Consider the following 24,383-nt stretch of genomic DNA (forward strand, 5'->3'; position numbering starts at 1 on the left):
CCACCTACTGGCGTCTTCAAAGTTTGTGTTTTACGCTTAAAAAAGAGAGAGTCTAAAGAATAAAGTCTGAAGTCTACTGTTTATGTAATTAGCTTGTCGTGGTTGATTGGTCATGCCTTACAAAGTGCACCTCTATAAAATGTATTCTGCACTGTAAAAGTCTGAGATGGAAACACTGAAACACAGAAGCGCAGTTTATTTATTCACAGCAGTTTTAAAAGTCGTTTTGTAACACGATTTCACTCTAATATTACATAATTTTCAAAACAGTTATTGGTACGTTATACTAGGAAAGGGGCGGGGCCTGGAGGGCGGGGCTTCTCTCAGGCCTCAGTCGGAGACTCATCGTCGTCGCCGATCACGCCTTTGAGATAAACTCTTTTGAACTCCTCGAACACCATTTCTTCAGGCTCACTGCAACAGAGAACCAGGGCTAAAAACTGGACTAAAACACAGAGCTAAAAACAGGGCTAAAATGGGATTAAAAACACTAGGGCTAAAAACAGAGACTAAAACGGGACTAAAACAGGACTAAAACCCCTGCAGGTTTGAAAACAAATATGATGAAACAAATACTTTACCCGTCTCTTGCTGCAGCAGGACAAACAAACACAAAACACAATATAATAAACCTTCATTATTTTCAGTCGACTCAAGTGTAAATCTAAAAACACTTGTTTGTACCTGCGTCGGATTTAGGATGCATGAGTTTGAACGGCAGCTCCAGAGAAACGTCACTGAAAATATGATCAAAAGTTAAATTATTACGTGGCATTTATGTATTTATTATGTTTATCTTCACCTCCTGAACAATAAAGTTATAAAAGAGTTTTACCTGGAGCCCACAGTCCTGAGGAGAAAAGAGAGGACACATTGTAAACAAGTCCAGCAGACAGGTTCAGAGACAGGTGCAGAGGCAGGTGCAGAGACAGGTGCAGAGGCAGGTGCAGAGGCAGGTGCAGAGACAAGTCCAGCAGACAGGTGCAGAGACAGGTGCAGAGGCAGATGCAGAGACAAGTCCAGGAGACAGGTGCAGAGGCATGTGCAGAGGCAGATGCAGAGACAAGTCCAGCAGACAGGTGCAGAGACAGATGCAGAGACAAGTCCAGCAGACAGGTGCAGAGACAGGTGCAGAGGCAGGTGCAGAGGCAGATGCAGAGACAAGTCCAGCAGACAGGTGCAGAGACAGGTGCAGAGGCAGGTGCAGAGGCAGGTGCAGAGGCAGATGCAGAGACAAGTCCAGCAGACAGGTGCAGAGACAGGTGCAGAGGCAGGTGCAGAGGCAGGTGCAGAGACAAGTCCAGCAGACAGGTGCAGAGACAGGTGCAGAGGCAGGTGCAGAGGCAGGTGCAGAGGCAGATGCAGAGACAAGTCCAGCAGACAGGTGCAGAGGCATGTGCAGAGGCAGGTGCAGAGACAAGTCCAGCAGACAGGTGCAGAGACAGGTGCAGAGGCAGGTGCAGAGGTAGATGCAGAGACAAGTCCAGCAGACAGGTGCAGAGGCAGGTGCAGAGGCAGATGCAGAGACAAGTCCAGCAGACAGGTGCAGAGGCATGTGCAGAGGCAGGTGCAGAGACAAGTCCAGCAGACAGGTGCAGAGGCAGGTGCAGAGACAAGTCCAGCAGACAGATGCAGAGACAGATGCAGTGACAGGTGCAGAGACAGGTGTAGAGACAGGTGCAGTGACAGGTGTAGAGACAGGTGTAGAGACAGGTGCAGTGACAGGTGTAGAGACAGGTGTTGTGACAGTGTTACTGACCCGGAGGCGATCATTCTCAGAACGACTTTATACGAGACCAACATCCCCTGAACCTCCTTCAGAACCTCCTGCTTCACTCTGGAACCAACAAACAAACAAACAAACAGCTTCAAGACCACGCCCTTATTTTAACATTATATATAAATGTATAAAATAATATAAATCTCTCTCTCTCACATGGAGCTGGAGGCCAGGTTGGTGTCTTCGTGCTTCAGTCGTCCGTCCAGGGCCAGACCGCGCCTGTCTTTGTTGTAGGTGAGCAGAGGATAAAGACAGTAGTCCTGCTTCAGGGACGTCCCGGCCAGAACTGTGTCCCTGAAACACACAAACAACAACAAACAACAACTCATGTGTACAAACAACAACAAACAACAACTCATGTGTACAAACAACAACAAACAACAACTCATGTGTACAAACCCTCATCATGTGACGGAAGAGGCTAATGAAACTAATAAAGACAGAACGAGAACATCCTAAAAACCCAGTTACATCAGTGTTCTCTCATTCTCTCTGCGGCTGAAGCTCAACTGTTTTCACCTACCTCCTAGCCCCGCCCACTTCTCTGTACTGACTGTGAATTACTCGAACATGCAGGAAGTACTCGACTGTGAGTGACAGAGTGGTGAGGGAGTGTAAAGGTGAAAGGTCGACTCACATAGTTTCCTCTTTGGCCACGGACTTGATGTATTTGTCGTTGGAGTAAAGAACGATGTTTGTGACCTGTTCCACTGGAAACAAGAGAGAACGTCAACATGGGAGGGCATCTGACACAGAGGGAGGGCGTCTGACACAGAGGGAGGGCGTCTGACACAGAGGGAGGGCGTCTGACACAGAGGGAGGGCGTCTGACACAGAGGGAGGGCATCTGACACAGAGGGAGGGCATCTGACACAGAGGGAGGGCGTCTGACACAGAGGGAGGGCGTCTGACACAGAGGGAGGGCGTCTGACACAGAGGGAGGGCATCTGACACAGAGGGAGGGCGTCTGACACAGAGGGAGGGCGTCTGACACAGAGGGAGGGCGTCTGACACAGAGGGAGGGCGTCGGAGGGCGTCTGACACAGAGGGAGGGCATCTGACACAGAGGGAGGGCGTCTGACACAGAGGGAGGGCCTCTGACACAGAGGCGTCTGACACAGAGGGAGGGCCTCTGACACAGAGGCATCTGACACAGAGGGAGGGCCTCTGACACAGAGGCATCTGACACAGAGGGAGGGCCTCTGACACAGAGGCATCTGACACAGAGGGAGGGCATCTGACACAGAGGGAGGGCGTCTGACACAGAGGGAGGGCGTCTGACACAGAGGGAGGGCGTCTGACACAGAGGGAGGGCGTCGGAGGGCGTCTGACACAGAGGGAGGGCATCTGACACAGAGGGAGGGCGTCTGACACAGAGGGAGGGCCTCTGACACAGAGGCGTCTGACACAGAGGGAGGGCCTCTGACACAGAGGCATCTGACACAGAGGCGTCTGACACAGAGGGAGGGCCTCTGACACAGAGGCATCTGACACAGAGGGAGGGCCTCTGACACAGAGGCATCTGACACAGAGGGAGGGCCTCTGACACAGAGGCGTCTGACACAGAGGGAGGGCCTCTGACACAGAGGGAGGGCCTCTGACACAGAGGGAGGGCCTCTGACACAGAGGCGTCTGACACAGGGGGAGGGCCTCTGACACAGAGGGAGGGCGTCTGACACAGAGGGAGGGCCTCTGACACAGAGGGAGGGCATCTGACACAGAGGGAGGGCGTCGGAGGGCGTCTGACACAGAGGGAGGGCATCTGACACAGAGGGAGGGCGTCTGACACAGAGGGAGGGCCTCTGACACAGAGGCGTCTGACACAGAGGGAGGGCCTCTGACACAGAGGCATCTGACACAGAGGGAGGGCCTCTGACACAGAGGCATCTGACACAGAGGCGTCTGACACAGAGGGAGGGCCTCTGACACAGAGGCATCTGACACAGAGGCGTCTGACACAGAGGGAGGGCCTCTGACACAGAGGCATCTGACACAGAGGGAGGGCCTCTGACACAGAGGCGTCTGACACAGAGGGAGGGCCTCTGACACAGAGGGAGGGCGTCTGACACAGAGGGAGGGCCTCTGACACAGAGGGAGGGCCTCTGACACAGAGGCGTCTGACACAGAGGGAGGGCCTCTGACACAGAGGGAGGGCGTCTGACACAGAGGGAGGGCGTCTGACACAGAGGGAGGGCCTCTGACACAGAGGCGTCTGACACAGAGGGAGGGCCTCTGACACAGAGGGAGGGCGTCTGACACAGAGGGAGGGCGTCTGACACAGAGGGAGGGCCTCTGACACAGAGGGAGGGCCTCTGACGTACCTGACAGACTGATGTCTTTGATGGATCTGTTCGAGGAGTTTGTGATTTCCACATTCACTTTCACCGGTTCTCCATGATAGAATGTCTGAGAGAGAAGACCTGGTTTAGTCCCGGTTTAGTCCCGGTTTAGACCCGGTTTAGACCCGGTTTAGTCCCGGTTTAGTCCCGGTTTAGTCTTGGTTTAGTCTTGGTTTAGTTTTGGTTTAGTCTTGGTTTAGTCTTGGTTTAGTCTTGGTTTAGTCCTGGTTTAGTCCTGGTTTAGTCCTGGTTTAGTCTTGGTTTAGTCCCGGTTTAGTCCCGGTTTAGTCCCGGTTTAGTCTTGGTTTAGTCCTGGTTTAGTCCTGGTTTGGACCTGGTTTAGACCTGGTTTAGTCCTGGTTTGGACCTGGTTTAGACCTGCTTTAGTCCTGCTTTAGTCCTGCTTTAGTCCTGCTTTAGTCCTGCTTTAGTCCTGCTTTAGTCCTGCTTTAGTCCTGGTTTGGTCTCACCTCTTTGGACAGGGATAACTTCACTTGCAGAGGTTTTTCCGACATCACAAACTCAAAGGTTGTTTCAGCGACAGGAGCTGGACCTGCCGAGTCCGGACTGAACTGGACTTTACGGATCGTCAGACGCACAGAGCTCCTGAAACCAACAAGACCTAAGAGTCCTGAAACCAACAAGACCTAAGAGCTCCTGAAACCAACAAGACCTAAGAGCTCCTGAAACCAACAAGACCTAAGAGCTCCTGAAACCAACAAGACCTAAGAGTCCTGAAACCAACAAGACCTAAGAGCTCCTGAAACCAACAAGACCTAAGAGCTCCTGAAACCAACAAGACCTAAGAGCTCCTGAAACCAACAAGACCTAAGAGCTCCTGAAACCAACAAGACCTAAGAGTCCTGAAACCAACAAGACCTAAGAGTCCTGAAACCAACAAGACCTAAGAGTCCTGAAACCAACAAGACCTAAGAGCTCCTGAAACCAACAAGACCTAAGAGCTCCTGAAACCAACAAGACCTAAGAGCTCGTGAAATCAACAAGACCTAAGAGTCCTGAAACCAACAAGACCTAAGAGTCCTGAAACCAACAAGACCTAAGAGCTCCTGAAACCAACAAGACCTAAGAGCTCCTGAAACCAACAAGACCTAAGAGCTCCTGAAACCAACAAGACCTAAGAGTCCTGAAACCAACAAGACCTAAGAGTCCTGAAACCAACAAGACCTAAGAGTCCTGAAACCAACAAGACTTAAGAGCTCCTGAAACCAACAAGACCTAAGAGCTCCTGAAACCAACAAGACCTAAGAGCTCCTGAAACCAACAAGACCTAAGAGTCCTGAAACCAACAAGACCTAAGATATCCTGAAACCAACAAGACCTAAGAGCTCCTGAAACCAACAAGACCTAAGAGCTCCTGAAACCAACAAGACCTAAGAGCTCCTGAAACCAACAAGACCTAAGAGTCCTGAAACCAACAAGACCTAAGAGTCCTGAAACCAACAAGACCTAAGAGTCCTGAAACCAACAAGACCTAAGAGCTCCTGAAACCAACAAGACCTAAGAGCTCCTGAAACCAACAAGACCTAAGAGTCCTGAAACCAACAAGACCTAAGAGTCCTGAAACCAACAAGACCTAAGAGCTCCTGAAACCAACAAGACCTAAGAGCTCCTGAAACCAACAAGACCTAAGAGCTCCTGAAACCAACAAGACATGAGAACTCCTGAAACCAACAAGACCTAAGAGTCCTGAAACCAACAAGACCTAAGAGCTCCTGAAACCAACAAGACCTAAGAGCTCCTGAAACCAACAAGACCTAAGAGCTCCTGAAACCAACAAGACCTAAGAGCTCCTGAAACCAACAAGACCTAAGAGCTCCTGAAACCAACAAGACCTAAGAGTCCTGAAACCAACAAGACCTAAGAGCTCCTGAAACCAACAAGACCTAAGAGCTCCTGAAACCAACAAGACCTAAGAGCTCCTGAAACCAACAAGACCTAAGAGTCCTGAAACCAACAAGACCTAAGAGTCCTGAAACCAACAAGACCTAAGAGTCCTGAAACCAACAAGACCTAAGAGCTCCTGAAACCAACAAGACCTAAGAGCTCCTGAAACCAACAAGACCTAAGAGTCCTGAAACCAACAAGACCTAAGAGCTCCTGAAACCAACAAGACCTAAGAGCTCCTGAAACCAACAAGACCTAAGAGCTCCTGAAACCAACAAGACCTAAGAGCTCCTGAAACCAACAAGACCTAAGAGTCCTGAAACCAACAAGACCTAAGAGTCCTGAAACCAACAAGACCTAAGAGTCCTGAAACCAACAAGACTTAAGAGCTCCTGAAACCAACAAGACCTAAGAGCTCCTGAAACCAACAAGACCTAAGAGCTCCTGAAACCAACAAGACCTAAGAGTCCTGAAACCAACAAGACCTAAGAGTCCTGAAACCAACAAGACCTAAGAGTCCTGAAACCAACAAGACCTAAGAGTCCTGAAACCAACAAGACCTAAGAGCTCCTGAAACCAACAAGACCTAAGAGCTCCTGAAACCAACAAGACATGAGAACTCCTGAAACCAACAAGACCTAAGAGTCCTGAAACCAACAAGACCTAAGAGCTCCTGAAACCAACAAGACCTAAGAGCTCCTGAAACCAACAAGACCTAAGAGCTCCTGAAACCAACAAGACCTAAGAGCTCCTGAAACCAACAAGACCTAAGAGATCCTGAAACCAACAAGACCTAAGAGTCCTAAAACCAACAAGACCTAAGAGTCCTGAAACCAACAAGACCTAAGAGCTCCTGAAACCAACAAGACCTAAGAGTCCTGAAACCAACAAGACCTAAGAGCTCCTGAAACCAACAAGACCTAAGAGTCCTGAAACCAACAAGACCTAAGAGTCCTGAAACCAACAAGACCTAAGAGTCCTGAAACCAACAAGACCTAAGAGCTCCTGAAACCAACAAGACCTAAGAGTCCTGAAACCAACAAGACCTAAGAGTCCTGAAACCAACAAGACCTAAGAGTCCTGAAACCAACAAGACCTAAGAGCTCCTGAAACCAACAAGACCTAAGAGTCCTGAAACCAACAAGACCTAAGAGTCCTGAAACCAACAAGACCTAAGAGCTCCTGAAACCAACAAGACCTAAGAGTCCTGAAACCAACAAGACCTAAGAGTCCTGAAACCAACAAGACCTAAGAGTCCTGAAACCAACAAGACCTAAGAGCTCCTGAAACCAACAAGACCTAAGAGTCCTGAAACCAACAAGACCTAAGAGTCCTGAAACCAACAAGACCTAAGAGTCCTGAACAAAACACAAGACCTAAGAGCTCCTGAACCAAACACAAGACGTAAGAGTCCTGAACCAAACACATGACCTAAGAGTACTGAACCAAACACAAGACGTAAGAGTCCTGAACTTACAAGACCTAAGAGTCCTGAATCAAACACAAGACCTAAGAGTCCTGAACCAAACACAAGACCAAAGAGTCCTGAACCAAACACAAGATGTAAGAGTCCTGAACCAACAAGACCTAAGAGCTCCTGAACCAAACACAAGACCAAAGAGTCCTGAACCAAACACAAGACCTAAGAGTCCTGAACCAAACACAAGACCTAAGAGTCCCGTAAAGAATGAGACTCACTGCTTCTCAATCTTCTCGTCCTGTTGATCGGCACAAAACGCCTTCACCTCGAACTCCACGGCACATTTCTGAAACGCAAACAAAGGTTTAGATCTAGACTCTAATTTAGACTCTAATTTAGACTCCAGTCAAACCGACACGGCAGCGGCTGAAACGACCCTCAGACTCGTACCTTTCCCTCGTCGTTGGGCCCCGGCTGCAGAGCCACTGAACACGGAAGATTGTCTGGGAACTGAACACAGAGAGTCAAAAACTACAGCTCCCATCATGCACCGCTGCGGCACACATGCTTCACCTCGAAGAAGAACGGGAAGGCGTACTGTCCCAGCTTCTTGACGAGCTTCTCCTGGACTCTGGAGTGGGTGAGCTGGCTCTTGTCCTGGAGCTCGGGGTAAACCTGCCGCGTCGCCACGAACAGGTCGCGCCGGAAAGCCACGCCCATCACGTCCATGTCCTGGCGGCCGTAACAGAACGTGCACGACAGCATCACGTACACTGCAACGACAGACGGAAACGTTTAGAATTGTACTTCCTGGTTGGACGTGAGCACAGATATGACACAGGAAGAGGTGATTCCACGGATGTTACCATAGCAACCAGACTGTAAACAAGAGCCACACTTCAACAGCTCTGATCTGACACACAATAAGACCATAAAACACCTTTATTTAGTCCAACCATGGTTTAAACTGTCTGTGTCGCACACTGATGACATCACAGAGGGATTCAGCTCCATTTCCTGTCATTTTAAACTCTTTATTTTTTTAATTTTTCTGCACAAATTGCAAGTAAAATGATGAAGTACTGCTTTAGTAACTATTTACATTTAGAGGAAAACAATATTTCATACAGAGATATGCAGGAGTCACAATATAGAAGAATCAACCAAATCCATGTTTTTATTTTCCTGGTAAGCTAACATGTATTTATATATCTAAAATATATCTCTATATCTGATTTATTTTTATCGTTTTTATTTTTATAGGTTTCAGATGTTTCTCTTGTTAATCTAGCTTGACCTTGAGTTTTTCACTACAACAAAACTAAAGACTTTGAATTTAACAAAGTTTGAACCAAACAAACACTAAACACACTAAACGGTGTGAGAATAAGAATAAGATGACACTTTATTGTCCTCAATGATTTAATCAGATTTAGTGTTACATAACATCATTATTAGAGATTATACTTATGTAACTGTGTGAGGAGCTAATGCCAAGTACCTCACGATGCAGTACTCACAATACTTTACAAAGCTAAAAAGGCCTTAAATGTTACTAAATGTATATTTGTCTTGTACGAAATAACATGTTATGTCCTAACATCAGAACACCATCTGTCATGTGTTATAACACCATCTGCACATGTGTTATAACACCATCTGCACATGTGTTATAACACCATCTGCACACACCAAGAAGCAGGACAAAAGGGAAACTGAACAGAGAAGGAAGGGTGTTTCTATCCCTTATGTGTCTGGCCTGTCGGAAAAACTGCAGAGAATTTTTAGACAACACGAAGTCCCTGTTTATTTTAAACCAGGAAACACTTTAAGACAAAAACTGGTTCACCCAAAGGACAAGTTGCCGACTCAAAAACAGAGCAATGTAGTTTATTCGATCCAATGCAGTGAAGAAAGCTGTAAAGAACGGTACATAGGTGAGACAAAACAGCCTCTACACAAGAGGCTTTATCAGCACAGAAGAAATACTAGTTCAGGACCTCAGAGCGCCGTGCATCTCCATCTTGAAGCCTCTAATCACTCGTTTGAAGACGGTGAGGTGAAGATTTTAAGCAGGGAGAAAAGATGGTTTGAAAGAGGAGTCAAGGAAGCTATTTTTGTTAAAAAAGAAAGACCTTTAAACAGAATGGAGGGTTAAGATTCAATCTGCCTGGTATCTATAATGGGATACTGAACCCCTGGAAAGGTAGAGGACCAGGACCAGGACATTTAGATGCTAATCAGGTACTCAGGGTGGTTGAGCCAGGGTCTCACAAAGACAAAGAGGATTCTAATAGCTCATTAAGATTCTGAATAGGCTAGCTCGGTAGATACAAGGGGGGAGTTTCTGTTGAAACAAACAACCCTTTCTACTTCAGGAAGGCTCCGCCCAATGGGCGGGTCTTACCACAGAACATTATTAATATCGGAGTTCTCGATCTAAATTCTTTTATTGACAATGACTCTTGGATGAGAGTCGAAACGTCTATTTTTTCTAACTGAGTTCAGACTACAACTGAAGCTTTTTCTACTATGGAACACGCCTGGACGAATGAGGGATTACACCGACATCTGCACATGTGTCATGCGTTATAACACCATCTGTCATGTGTTATAACACCATCTGTCATGTGCTATAACACCATATGTCATGTGTTATAACACCATCTGCACATGTGTTATAACACCATCTGCACAGGTGTTATAACACCATCTGCCATGTATTATAACACCATCCGTCCATGTGTTATAACACCATCTGTCATGTGCTATAACACCATATGTCATGTGTTATAACACCATCCGTCCATGTGTTATAACACCATCTGCCCATGTGTTATAACACCATCTGTCATGTGTTATAACACAATCTGTTGTGTTATAACACCATCTGCACGTGTTACAACACCATCTGCACGTGTTACAACACCATCTGTCATGTGTTATGACGCCATCTGTCATGTGTTATGACACCATCTGTCATGTGTTATGACACCATCTGTCATGTGTTATAACACCATCTGTCATGTGTTATAACACCACATGTCATGTGTTACACCATCTGTCCATGTGTTATAACACCATCTGCACGTATTACAACACCATCTGTCATGTGTTATGACACCATCTGTCATGTGTTATGACACCATCTGTCATGTGTTATAACACCATCTGTCATGTGTTATAACACCATATGTCATGTGTTACACCATCTGTCCATGTGTTATAACACCATCTGCACATGTGTTATAACACCATCTGTCATGTGTTATAACACTATGTGTTTTTATGACAACAGAACATTCTGTGGTGAATTAAACTGCACCTTTCTTTCCTTTGAGCTGCTGAGGATCGATCACCACCACTCCATCTGAAACACACACAGGGAGGGCATCTGAGGCAATCTGACACACAGGGAGGGCATCTGAGGCAATCTGACACACAGGGAGGGCATCTGAGGCAATCTGACACACAGGGAGGGCATCTGACTCACCGACTGGCTCCACAAAGTCGCAGTGATCCACAAAGTCCCTCTTGGCCATGTAAACAGTGAGCTGCAGAAAGAGTGTAATCATGTTTAAACCTGATGCCCTTCCTTCAATTAAAGTACATATACAAACACTAATTAAAAGTATCACATAAAATGTTAGAAGTATCAAAGTAGTTATTCAAAAATGTACTTTAAAGCCATGTAGCTGACCCGCGTTCACACAGAGCGTAATCATGGTTAAACCTGATGCCCTCCCACTCACCGACTTGTCGCGAGAAATCTTTTTGAAGACGACATGTTTGGGACTCATGATGATGTCACTTCCTGTACAAAAAATATCAGGATGATCAGGATTCACTTTGTGTCGTAACAATGTTATTATTGTAGATATGTCTAATTCATTATTCAGATTCCAAAGATAAAACATATAAAGTCTTCAGGAGCAAAGGATCATGTTCAGGGTTATCAAACAGGAAAACACCTGGTTTATGGGTAAAAATATCAACTATGATGCTTTTACTTTGAAATGTGAGATTTCTGTTCCAGTTTGATATGAATAAAGTGAATGTGTCATAACCTCAGACCATCAGGCCTTTGTGTATCGGACCCTTAGAACTGTCACGTTTGTCTAAGGTTCATGTTCCTCTGGTCCATGTTCCTCTGGTCCATGTTCCTCTGGTTCATGTTCCTCTGGTTCATGTTCCTCTGGTCCATGTTCCTCTGGTTCATGTTCCTCTGGTTCATGTTCCTCTGGTTCATGTTCCTCTGGTTCATGTTCCTCTGGTTCATGTTCCTCTGGTCCATGTTCCTCTGGTCCATGTGGTGGTTCCTCCGCCCTGAGCTGGTACTTTAGCCTCACAAACACACACATTAAGCTGGTTTTATCTTGCTCACATCGTCTGGGTTCAACTGGCTTTTTCACCTCACGCATCACCACAAATATGAGATGAATGTTTGTCCAGTAAAAAGCTGTGTTGAGTTTGAGCCGGAGTGAGGAGGGAATCGGCCGCAGCAAGAGCCGGTCATTGTGTCTGACCAGAGCCAAGATTCACACCAAAACTATAGAGTTAAACTAAACTGAGTAAAAATACTGGACATTTGGGGATAATTTAGAAATACCTCCTAGATCTTTTTTACGTCCCTGGACCGATGGCTTAATCGTCCTGAATAAGATTGACGGGCATTAAACCCACAGTCACAGTCTACAACGCTGTTCTAAAGGATTCCATTTGAAGTCTTGAACAGTGGCGGATCGCCCATAGGGGGCGCTGGGGCGCCACCCCACCTGACCTGACTGCCTGTTTTTATTTTATTTTATTTTTTAAATAATCTCTCATTTTGAAAAAATAACCTGTGTTAATTAGATGCTATTGATGATTTTGCTTCATAGGTTTAATAATAATAATAATAATAATAACTTTTATTTATATAGCGCTTTTCAGTGACCCAAAGACGCTGAACATAATAAAAAAGGGGGGGGTATTTACAGACAGGGGGGACAACACGTACAATACACATTAATATACAGATAAAATGAACAAGACAGAAGAAGTAGAGAGAAAAAGATGGGGATGTAACAGGGGGTAGAAGTGTAGGCAATGGGGTAGAGGAGGCTAGGGGTAGGGCAGGTCATAGGCTTGGGTGAAGAGGTATGTTTTTAGGCGGGATTTGAATGTTGTGAGTGAGGGAGAGTGGCGGACAGGTTGGGGGAGGGAGTTCCAGAGTCGGGGTGCTGTTCGGGAGAATGCTCTGTCGCCAAAACTTTTGAGTCGGGATGTTGGTGCAGTCAGGGTGAGAGAGGAGGAGGATCGGAGAGCTCGGGAGGGGCGGTGGGGGATGAGGAGGTCAGACAGGTAGGGGGGGGCAAGGTGGTGAAGAGCTTTGAAGGTGAGGAGGAGTATTTTAAAGTTTATGCGCTGCTTGATGGGGAGCCAGTGGAGAGAGCGGAGAACGGGAGTGATGTGATCACGGGACCGGGTGTGGGTGAGGAGGCGGGCAGCGGAGTTTTGGACCATTTGGAGTCTGTGGAGGGAATGGGAGGAGATGCCAGTGAGGAGGGAGTTGCAGTAGTCAAGGCGGGAGGAGATGAAGGCATGGATGAGGGATTCAGCAGCGGGGAGGGTGAGGCAGTGTCGGATTTTGGCGATGCGGCGGAGGTGGAAGTATGAGGTCTTGACAATGTGGCTGACATGGGGAGTGAAGGAGAGGGTGGGGTCCATGATGACACCGAGATTGCGTACCAGGGTAGAGGGGGTGATGGTCGAGGTGTCGATGCTGAGTGAAAAGGGACCAGTTTTATTGAGAGTGGATTTGGTGCCAATGAGGAGGAGCGCTGTTTTGTCACTGTTCAGTTTGAGGAAGTTGAGAGTGAGCCATGATTTTATTGTAGAGATGCAGGTTTCGATGTGGCTGAGGGGAGGGTTTTGGGTGGATTTGGTGGTGAGGTATATCTGGGTGTCGTCAGCGTAGCAGTGAAAGTCCAGGTTGAGTTGGCGGAGGATGTGACCAAGGGGGAAGATGTAGCAGATGAAGAGGAGGGGGCCGAGGACTGAGCCCTGGGGGACCCCCTGCGTTACTGGGGAGAGGGTGGATGAGTGACCGGAGAGGGAAATGAACTCTTGCCTGTTGGTGAGGTAGGATGTGAGCCAGTCAAGTGCAGAGCCCTCAACACCCAGTTGGCGCAGCCTTTGTAGGAGGATGGAATGGTTTATAGTGTCAAAGGCTGCGCTGAGGTCTAGTAGTAACAGGATGATGAGGGCCCCGGAGTCTGCAGAGGTGAGGAGATCGTTGAGTACTTTGACCAGGGCTGTTTCAGTGCTGTGAAGTGGGCGGAAGCCAGATTGGAGGGGTTCATAGAGGTTGTTTGACTGGAGGTGGGTGTGAAGTTGGGCGGCGACGATGCGTTCCAGCGTTTTTGAGAGGAACGGCAGGTTGGAGATGGGGCGGTAGTTGGAGAGGTTGGCGGAGTCTAGGGTGGGTTTTTTGAGGATGGGGGTGATGGAGGCCAGTTTGTAGATGGAAGGAACATGGCCGAGGGATAAAGACTGGTTGAAGAGGGTGGTGAGATGGGGGATGAGAGCAGGGAGCCAGGCCTTGGTTAGATTCGTTGGGAGGGGGTCGAGAGAGCAGGTGGTGGTTTTGGAAGCGGTGATGAGGTCTATGATATGAGAGGAGTTAACAGAGGAGAAGGTGGTGAGGGCAGGGAAGGGTGGGTGGTCAGGGAGCGGAGGGGGGGCAGGGGTGGGGGTGGTGATGGAGTTAATGGAGACGGCAGTCATGGAGCTGTTGATTTTGGAAATTTTGTCATTGAAGGCAAGGAGGAAAGAGTTGCAGAGGTCAGGGGAGGAGGGTGGAGTGATGTCCGGTGGCTGGAGCAGCTTGTTGACGGTGGAGAACAGGGTGCGAGGGCTCCGGTGGGAGCTGTTGATGAGGGTGGAGAGGTGGGCAGATTTGGCGGCTTGGAGAGCGTCACGGTAGGAGGAGATGTGTAATTTGAAAGCTTCGGCGTGGACGGTGAGGCGGGTTCTTTTGAGGAGTCGTTCGAGTTGGCGGCCAGTCTGCTTCATGGTGCGGAGTTCAGGGGTGTACCAGGGGGCGGGGTTGATGTATGAGACGGAGGAGGTTTTCCAGGGGGCTAGGGAGTCAAGGGAGTCGGAGAGGGTGGTGTTGAGCATGACAGCATAGTCGTCGGGGGAAGAGGGGGGGGAGTCAGGGGGGAAAGCAGAGGATATGAGCTGGGAGAGCGTGAGGGGGTTGACTGACTTGATATTGCGGTAGGTGATGGTGCGTTTTTTGGGGTTGTGGGGCGAGGGTAGGGGGGCAGAGAAAAGGATGCAGAGATGATCAGCGAGTGGGAAGGGGAGGGGGTGGGGCTTAGATATGGGTAGGAGAGAGGAACAGACTAAGTCCAGAGTGTGGCCTTTGGTATGGGTGGGGAAGTCAATATGTTGGGTGAGATGGAAGCAGTCCAGGAGAGAGAGGAAGTCGGATGTCAGTGGGGCGTTGGGGCAGTCAATGTGGATGTTGAAGTCACCAGTGAGTAGGAGGCGGGCAGAGAGAGAGGATGCGATGGTGAGGAGTTCAGACAATTCAGTGAGGAAAGAGGGGTGGGGCTTTGGGGGACGATAGATCAGGATAGCGGTGATAGAGTTGGGGAGGGAGAAGGCGAGGTATTCAAATGATGAGATGGATGGAAGGTTGAGGTTCAGTTCAGTGATGGATGTAGATTTTTTATGAATAACAGCAAGACCTCCCCCACGCCCGGAGAGGCGGGGTTTGGCAGTGTAAGTGTAGTTGGAGGGAGTGGCTTGGTTGAGAGCATAGAAGTCCAGGGGCTGTTGCCATGTTTCACAGAGGAGAAGCAGGTCAATGTTATTGTCCAGTAGCAGTTCAGATATAACAGGTGATTTGTTGGCGAGGGAGCGGCAGTTCAGCAGTGCAAGGGAGATGGATGGGAGCGCGGAGATGGATGGGGGCGCAGGGGTGGGGGGGCGGAGGTTGCTGAGGTTGGCAGTGCGGCAGGTGGGGGTGACAGGGGGGCGAAAACTAGTCCAGAGTGAGGGGATAGGTGAGCCGTCGTTGGAGTGTTGGTTATGGGAGAGACCAGAGCCCCTGTGGATGTAGCGGGGCCGGCGAAGGATCCCAGCTGAGCTAGCTGCAGAGGCAGCAGCAGCTGGGAGACGGTGGTTATGGTTGAGGAGGTGAAGGTCAGCAGCGGTGTAGGTGAGTAGGCGAGAAGTTGGTGGAGCGGTGGCCTGGAGGCGTGGGAGTGATAGTCCGAGGAGGAGATGGAACGTAGCAGCAGATGAGAGTAATCCAGTTAGAATGTTGGCGGTGGCTAGAGGCTGGTTAACTAGAAGCTGGTGGGCAGAGAGTTGTGAAAAAGCAGCAGTGGACCGGGTGTTGAAGCTGGTGGAGTGAGTGGCGTTGGTTGCCCCAGACCTTGTCTGCACGGCAGGGAGGCCCCGCGATACCATGACGGACCTCCGCAGGTGTTAAGCCAGCTGTTAGCTGGCGGCTAGGGCAGTAGATAGTCCAGGAGTGAGGGAGGAGATGAGCGATGGACGGTGCAGTAATGTCCGATGAAGTTAAGGAACAGGGATGTAGACAGAAGACAACACAGAGACGCGGGAACAAAACAAAACAATGGAAACGACTAACAAAACAAAGACGTTGGGACAGAAGCGGCAGTCCACATACCAGACGCCGGCGTTGCTCTAGCCCAATCAAGACGCATTTGAGTCCAGTTTTGTGACCAGATCGCCCCCGTCTGTGGAGCGGGGGAAAGCAGAGAAACGGGGCTGTACCTTGGTTGTATGGGGCTGCTTTTCTCCGGGTGGAGCCGGTGCCCCGCTCTCCGTGTCTGCTCCTGTGGCGGGCTGGGGCCACACCTTCGCCCAGGTACAGACCTCCGGGGCGGCGGGTGCGGGAGCGCGGAGCCGGTGTTCGGGCGTGGAAACGCCGGTGCAGCGGAGGAGAAGCGGCGCCGCTCGCTCGTGGTGTGTGCGGCTCGTGGCGGTGCGTGCCGCTCGTGGTGGAGCCGGTGATCGGACACGGAAACGCCGGTGCAGCGGAGGAGAAGCGGCGCCGCTCGCTCGTGGTGCGTGCGGCTCGTGGCGGTGCGTGCCTCTCGTGGTGAAGCCGGTGATCGGACACGGAAACGCCGGTGCAGCGGAGGAGAAGCGGCGCCGCTCGCTCGTGGTGCGTGCGGCTCGTGGCTGTGCGTGCCGCTCGTGGTGGAGCCGGTGATCGGACACGGAAACGCCGGTGCAGCGGAGGAGAAGCGGCGCCGCTCGCTCGTGGTGCGTGCGGCTCGTGGTGGTGCGTGCCGCTCGTGGTGAAGCCGGTGATCGGACACGGAAACGCCGAGAGTTTAGAACTCTCCAGAATTATATTTACATTAGCTTTGAAGTTCCACGTTTAAAGGTCCCATAACATGCAAAATCGACTTTTCAGAGCTTTTAACCTTCTTACATTGCTATTTGTGCTTCATATATGTACCCAGAGTGTTCTTTTGATTGATTCCCGCAGTTTTTAGCTATATTACAGACTATCTCCTTTCCTCGAATCTCCAAACTGACGGGCGGTGGGGCAAGACCGCGTCATAACCCTCAAAACCCTATATTGTCAGATCATTTCCTAATTACCTTTCAGTTTATTCTTAAAGATCATCCAGTCCCACAAAATAAAGTTATAATGAAAAGGACAATATCTGAAAAATCTATCTCAAAATTCAAAGAAATAATAGAGCCAATATTCAGTGACATGTCATGTGATCCTGCTGAGAATAGTTTTAGTCCCAGTTTAAGTGATCAATTTGTCGCCTTGACCATGAATTCTCTGAAGTCTGCTCTTGACGTTGTCGCGCCGTTAAAACAGAAGGTCATTAGGCCAAAGCGCGCCTCCCCATGGTACAACCAAGAACTGCGTTCACATAAACAAAGAGTTAGAAAGTTAGAGGGATTATTTCGTCGCTCTCACACCGAAGAATCCCTAAAAGCATGGAAAAGTTGCCTGCTGTCCTATAAGCAGGCTCTGCGTAAGGCCCAAACCAGATATTATTCAAATCTAATAGAAGTCAACAAAAGTAACACTAAATTCCTTTTCAGCACTGTAGCTAGGCTAACAAACTGTCACAGTGCAGTAGAGCCCTCAATCCCAGCTACACTTAGCTCTGATGATTTCCTCCTATTTTTTAATAATAAAATAAAAACAATCAGAGATAAATTAGATGAAATTACCCCCGCTATTAGCCCTGAACTAGCCCAAGCTTTAAATCTAACGTCCCATATAAATCCACCTGTAAACTTAGAAAGGTTCACAGCTGTTGATCAAGCAGAGATAACTTCAGCCATTATGTCCTCTAAAAGCTCAACTTGTGTCCTAGACCCCATTCCAAGCAGACTCCTCAAAGACATTCTTCCCCTAATTATAGACCCTATTCTTAATATAATAAATACTTCACTCCAAAGTTGCCATGTTCCACAGTCCTTCAAACATGCAGTCATTAAACCTCTTCTGAAAAAGCCTAATCTAGATCCCGACCTATTGGTAAACTACAGACCTATTTCAAATCTTCCCTTCGTCTCTAAAATCCTTGAAAAAGTTGTAGTAAAACAGCTTTGTCGCCACCTGCAGGACAATAACTTATTTGAAGTTTTCCAGTCAGGGTTCAGAGCCCACCACAGCACTGAAACTGCACTAGTTAAAGTCACAAATGATTTGTTATTAGCCGCTGACGATGGACTGGTCTCAATCCTGGTTCTGTTGGACCTGAGCGCAGCGTTTGACACCATCAACCACAACATTCTACTGCAGAGGTTAGAATGTGATGTAGGTGTTGGAGGAACAGCCCTCAGCTGGTTTAAATCCTATCTATCTGATAGGTTCCAATTTGTTAATGTAAACCAGAGCTCCTCACCAAGCTCTAAAGTAATTTACGGTGTGCCACAGGGTTCGGTACTCGGTCCAATTCTGTTTACTCTTTATATGCTACCATTAGGCAACATTATCAGAAAGCATGACATTAACTTCCACTGCTATGCAGACGACACTCAGCTGTATTTATCAATGAAACCTGATCAGAGCGATCAAGTAGACAGACTTAGTGCTTGTGTGAAGGAGATAAAAACCTGGATGACACTAAACTACCTGCTTCTTAACCCTGAAAAAACCGAGGTCATTGTGCTTGGCCCTAAGCATCTACGAGACTCTCTATCTGAGCAGATAGTCACACTGGACAATGTTAGTGTAGCCTCCAGTTCTACTGTAAGAAACCTTGGAGTCTTATTTGACCAGGAGCTCTCATTTAAAGCTCATATAAATCAAGCTTGTAAAACAGCCTATTTCCATTTGCGCAACATAGCCAAAATCAGAAGAATCCTGCCTAAAAGTGATGCTGAAAAACTTATCCATGCATTTGTAACGACTAGATTAGACTACTGTAACTCCCTGCTTGCAGCGTGTCCTAAAAGCTCCATAAAAAGCTTTCAACTGGTTCAAAATGCAGCAGCAAGATTACTAACAGGAACAAAAAGAAGAGAGCACATTACGCCGGTGCTGAAGTCTCTTCACTGGCTCCCCGTCGAGTCTAGAATCAAATTTAAAATTCTACTCTTGACCTACAAAGCCATAAATGACATGGCCCCATCCTACCTCAAAGATGCTATAGAACCACATCATCCAAACAGAGCTCTTCGCTCTCAGAATGCCGGCCTTCTGGTGGTGCCAAGAGTCTCTAAAAGTACTGTAGGAGGTAGAGCGTTTAGCTACCAAGCTCCTGTGTTATGGAATCAGCTCCCGACCCATGTTAAATATGCTGACACAGTCTCTTCATTTAAGTCCAGGCTTAAAACGTTCCTCTTCGAAATCGCTTATGGTCAGAGTAGTTAGGAACAGAAAGATAAACCCACAGCTTCAGCTACGCTGCCCTAGGAGTAACTGTGCTGGGGGAAGTATGACAGCTTGAGCACTATCCTCTTCTTCTTCTGACTACTTATGCTATCAAACAATATTTATTTTTTGATTCCACTTGCAAACTGTTCACCGCCTTCTTTTCTTTCTCTCACTCCTGAGGACCTGTGGACCCAGATGCCCCTCTCCTGGTGAAGTGGTCCCTGCCCCGTGTGGACGGTCCCTCATCTGCCTGAAGAGTGGGTCCAGTTCGCCTCCGACGGTCCCTCTTCTGCCTGAAGAGTGGGTCCAGCTCCAGTCTCCCTCGTGTCCGTCTGTCCGTCTGTGAGAGTCGGATCTCTCCTTCACTGGAACTCCTCCAGGTTTCTACGCTTTTTTCCCAAAGAGGTTTTTTTTGTAGTTTTTCCTGGCCAAGAAGGAGAGTCTAAGGACAGAGGACCCTGGGACATCGTCCCTCGCCACCACAGACATTGTCTGACTTCATCGCCACCACAGACATTGTTGATTCATTTCTCCCTGTGGCCCTCAGAGGCAACTGTTGTTGTGATTTTGGGCCTTACAAAAATAAATTGATTTGATTTGATTTGATAACCACAGGCACGCGTCACCATCCCCCCTCACCCTCCCCCCTCTCCCCCTCCCGCCTACCGCCTGCCGCCCCCTTCCCACCGGCTCCGCGCTGCTCCAGACTCGTGTCTCCCTACAAGCCCCGGAGTTTTTCTGCTTCGATTTACGAGGAAACACGGCTCAAAGAGGCCCAAAACGTCATTAATGATATCGCACTCTGTACTATTATCACAATGGTGAAGGTTTATGTGGCAGTTGATGCAGCAACCGGGAAAATAAACGGAGAGAACAGGGCCGTAGCCAGGATTTCTATGGGGGGGTTCTTTTTGTGTCAAGGTGGACCTTTTTAGTATGATGAGGTAGATAACTTACATGTATACATATAATATTTTATCACAAAAAAAAAAAACAAATACACATATACAGTAATTTCACGCAGAAACTACAACAGTAGCCGGTTAAACAAATATCTGAACAAAGCTAACACTTCACGGATCATCCAACACTTTACTTCTGTTCTGGTCTGAGCAAGGACTCTTCCAGCTCCAGTCTCCTGGGGTGTTTCCATGCGAACCAGGACTAAACCAGGTCTAAACCAGGTCCAACCCAGATCTAACCCAGGACTAAACCAGGTCCAACCCAGGTCTAAACCAGGACTAAACCAGGTCTAAACCAGGTCCAACCCAGGTCTAAACCAGGACTAAACCAGGTCTAAACCAGGTCCAACCCAGGTCTAAACCAGGACTAAACCAGGTCTAAACCAGGTCCAACCCAGGTCTAAACCAGGACTAAACCAGGTCTAAACCAGGTCCAACCCAGGTCTAAACCAGGACTAAACCAGGTCTAAACCAGGTCCAACCCAGGTCTAAACCAGGTCTAAACCAGGTCCAACCCAGGTCTAAACCAGGACTAAACCAGGTCCAACCCAGGACTAAGCCAGGACTAAACCAGGACTAAACCAGGTCTAAACCGGGTCCAACCCAGGTCTAAACCAGGACTAAACCAGATCTAAACCAGGTCTAAACCAGGTCTAAACCAGGTCTAAACCAGGACTAAACCAGGTCTAAACCAGGTCTAAACCAGGACTAAACCAGGTCTAAACCAGGTCCAACCCAGGTCTAAACCAGGACTAAACCAGGTCTAAACCAGGACTAAACCAGGACTAAACCAGGTCTAAACCAGGACTAAACCAGGACTAAACCAGGACTAACCCAGGACTAAACCAGGACTAAACCAGGACTAACCCAGGACTAACCCAGGACTAAAGCAGGTCTAAACCAGGTCCAACCCAGGTCTAAACCAGGACTAAACCAGGTCCAACCCAGGTCTAAACCAGGACTAAACCAGGTCTAAACCAGGTCTAAACCAGGACTAAACCAGGTCTAAACCAGGTCCAACCCAGGTCTAAACCAGGACTAAACCAGGTCTAAACCAGGACTAAACCAGGACTAAACCAGGACTAAACCAGGACTAAACCAGGACTAAACCAGGACTAAAGCAGGTCTAAACCAGGACTAAACTTGATCAACATGAAGTGTGCCCCTCATTTTGCTTCAAAACAACTATATTACTGACAATGAAATACTTGAAATACTAAACTCTCCAAAACGACTCAAAAACAGCATTATTCCTCTCATTCGTTCTTCCTCTTTGACGTCGACGGCAGCCGTCTATGTCACTTAGTTTTCATGCTGCGCGGTCCTAAAGCCGACCATGTTTCAAAACGCACCGGTGCGGGTGTCGACCCCGAAGGGCTAATATCTGTGGTCCCTCAAGACGGACCTTTTCGGCCCAAATGGGCGGTTCGTTCGATCCCCCCGAACCCCCCTTGGCTACGGGAAATAAGAGCGCGATGGACATAAGACTTTTTTATATATAGATATAGATCTATAGATATATCTGTTCTGCGCACGCTGTAGAATAAACACCAGATTTATTTAGTCTCAAAGTAGTGTTGATCTGAAGTTCTATCGTTTCTCACTCACTCGCACCGCGGAGCAGACAGCTGTGGGGAACACACTACGTCACGGGTGGGCGGGGCACACATGCGCTCTGAGACTACGTCACGGGTTGGGCGGGGGAGCCGGATCGCTCTTTGCAAGGGTGGGGGCGAATAGCAAACCAAGCCGTTTGCATTTCCGGGTTGGTGAGGGGGTCCAAGGTCTGGGTGATATTTCTTAACTATTATGTTAAGGGTGTTGCACAACCCTTATTATTATCAATTATACACTTAGGATAGACTACGAAACGTGAAAAAAGCATGTTATGGCGCCTTTAAAACGTGAACGCTTATCATGTTTGGTGTAGTAGCGATCAGCCCCATTGTGCTGTATTTAAGCCAATGGCTCTCTTGTTGCTAGGCAAAAAAGAATACATATCCGCCAATCATCGTCGAGGAATTTTATGGGTTTGGGGCGCTGAAGACTAGCGCCCCAAAGTACCAAGATGCACCGCTGCAGCTGCTTGTTTACAGATGTTTTCATTCCAGCAGCGAACTGTGTAAAATGTCGACATCGGATGAATTTGCCGTAAATTCAGTCAAATCCTCACATCTGCATCACTTTGAAGAAGAACTTTTGAGGAAAAGCTCATTGTAAAACAACTCGGACCGGACAAACCAGAAGTGAACATAACCCAACAGACGAGCGAAAAGGGGAAAACATTCACCAGAACCTTATCCTGAGATTGTGCGTGTGATAGTTGGACTCTGTCTTCATGGCAGGGCTCACCCAGGGGTTCACTCACAGCATACATCAGGTAGGCTATCATTTTTTTTTGTGGTGATGAAATTGTGATATTTATAGGAAGTTCTAGTAGTGTGCTCAGCCATGTGGATTCATGATGTCATTGTTTACATAGAGTAGATTGAAGGATAACTGAACAAAACTCTACTTCCGCTTGGCTCACGGGTGCAATACTACATGCCGTTTCATTATATTTGGTAGGATGAAGGACAGATTAGTTGTGAATACAATCACAGAGTTTGAAATGTATTTTCCGTTAATAGCGGAGTGACAGCCGATTAAACAAAGTGATGCCGGCTAGCGAGCTAGTTTTAATGTGAGCACACTAGTTTTAACGGAGCGCTATGCTATTGCATGGCTGATTCGATTTTTGTTTGGGATGACACACTGTTGTGTTAAATTAGTAGTTATATGTGGTTTTAGCAAACACCACTGCCGTGCTTTTTACGATTACCGTAATTAACAGCCACATCGCACAACAGATTGTCTCGTGCGGGCCACTTTACCCCGGTCGCTCTGGGGCGGAATCTCCCGCTTTACTACGCGTTATCTCCCCCTGGGATGACAAATAGGTTGAGAAGTATGCCTAAAATGCACCAGAATGCAGGAAATCACATCTACGAAATTCAAATTTTTTTAAATAGCCCCACCTAAAAAAAAAAATCACCAGCCACCACTGGTCTTGAAGTGTCATTTATCCCATTGGCTGCACTGAAACGGAGCAAAGCATCATGGTCTACGTAGTTCCCTCTGCTTCAGATGCAAAATCAAAAATATTGCACATCTTTTCATTGCGCAATATCAGCTGTATCGTGTCACATGGAGTAAAACTGTTTAAAGTGTCATAGTATAGACTTCAGAGGATGCATCTATCATCCTGAAGCCCGTTTTCTCACCTGAAGCTGAAGCAGGAGCAGATGCGTCTCAGGTCGTGTCCAGCTCGATCTGTATCTGACGTGGAGATGAAGCTGAAGCGTAAGGGTGGATAATCCGCCCTGGGCCTCGTCAGCGGCCACGCTCTTAACTGTAATCCTCATATTTAGAACTCACACCGATAATACGCCAACCCTTTCTCACATTTGTGGCTCATCTGCACAAAGATCTGACCTTTCTCCAGCTCAGAATCGAGACAGTTTGAGATGTTGTGAACAAGGAGCCCACAGGGAATGTTCTTTACCCTGAGCTATTTCTGAGGCAATTTGGCCACTGCCTGAAAAAACCACAACGATCCACACAAACCTCCAAAATCTGACTCTACAAAATGTTTGTCCTTATCGTTTGGTTTTTGGCTCCACAAACTTGTCATATTAAACTTGTGTCGTTAAGTCTTTTAACTGACGACGATCACGTCTTTGGAGTTTAAAAATGGCTCCACTTTCTGAGGCTGTTGGGACTAAATACACTGTTCACTTTCTGCTCTAAATCTATGAATTCAACTGTAAATTTGTATAATTCAGCCTATTTATCTTCTAGCCTATTTCTAATCCTATAGCAGTATTTAATGTTTTTTCCTTTTGACTTATATAGTTTTATATCATTGTTCATTATTTTCTGTTGCACCAAATCACCAAAGAAAGTTCCCATGTTTGTGAATTCTGTTCATTGTCACTGGTTCTGTTCATAGTTTTTATGGACATAATTTCTAGGCGCAGTCTGAGGGCGCGGTCAGGGGTCAGAGGGTGTCCAGTTTGGGGACCACAGGATCTCATCTCTGCTGTTTGCGGACG

The 24,383-nt window shown here is 47.8% G+C and overlaps 1 protein-coding gene across 1 annotated transcript; it reads right to left on the reverse strand.

Annotated features, from left to right (window-relative positions):
- Positions 1–299: 299 nt before the first annotated feature.
- On the reverse strand, positions 300–23,611 carry LOC140376796 (S-arrestin-like). The gene is made up of 15 exons (XM_072462156.1): positions 23,553–23,611; positions 11,196–11,257; positions 10,937–10,997; positions 10,769–10,813; positions 8,017–8,216; positions 7,894–7,953; positions 7,722–7,789; positions 4,589–4,724; positions 4,101–4,185; positions 2,418–2,490; positions 1,937–2,074; positions 1,760–1,837; positions 836–850; positions 675–737; positions 300–414 (listed from the first exon to the last, which is right to left on the reverse strand). Exons 2-15 carry the CDS (start codon positions 11,241–11,243, stop codon positions 324–326), a joined length of 1,161 nt encoding a protein of 386 aa, XP_072318257.1. The 5' UTR covers positions 11,244–11,257; positions 23,553–23,611; the 3' UTR covers positions 300–323.
- Positions 23,612–24,383: the final 772 nt, after the last annotated feature.

This window comes from Eucyclogobius newberryi, unplaced genomic scaffold, assembly GCF_026437365.1.
Source record: "Eucyclogobius newberryi isolate DKJ021-1_F unplaced genomic scaffold, fEucNew1.0.hap1 SCAF_10, whole genome shotgun sequence".
Classification (NCBI taxonomy): Eukaryota; Metazoa; Chordata; class Actinopteri; order Gobiiformes; family Gobiidae; genus Eucyclogobius; species Eucyclogobius newberryi.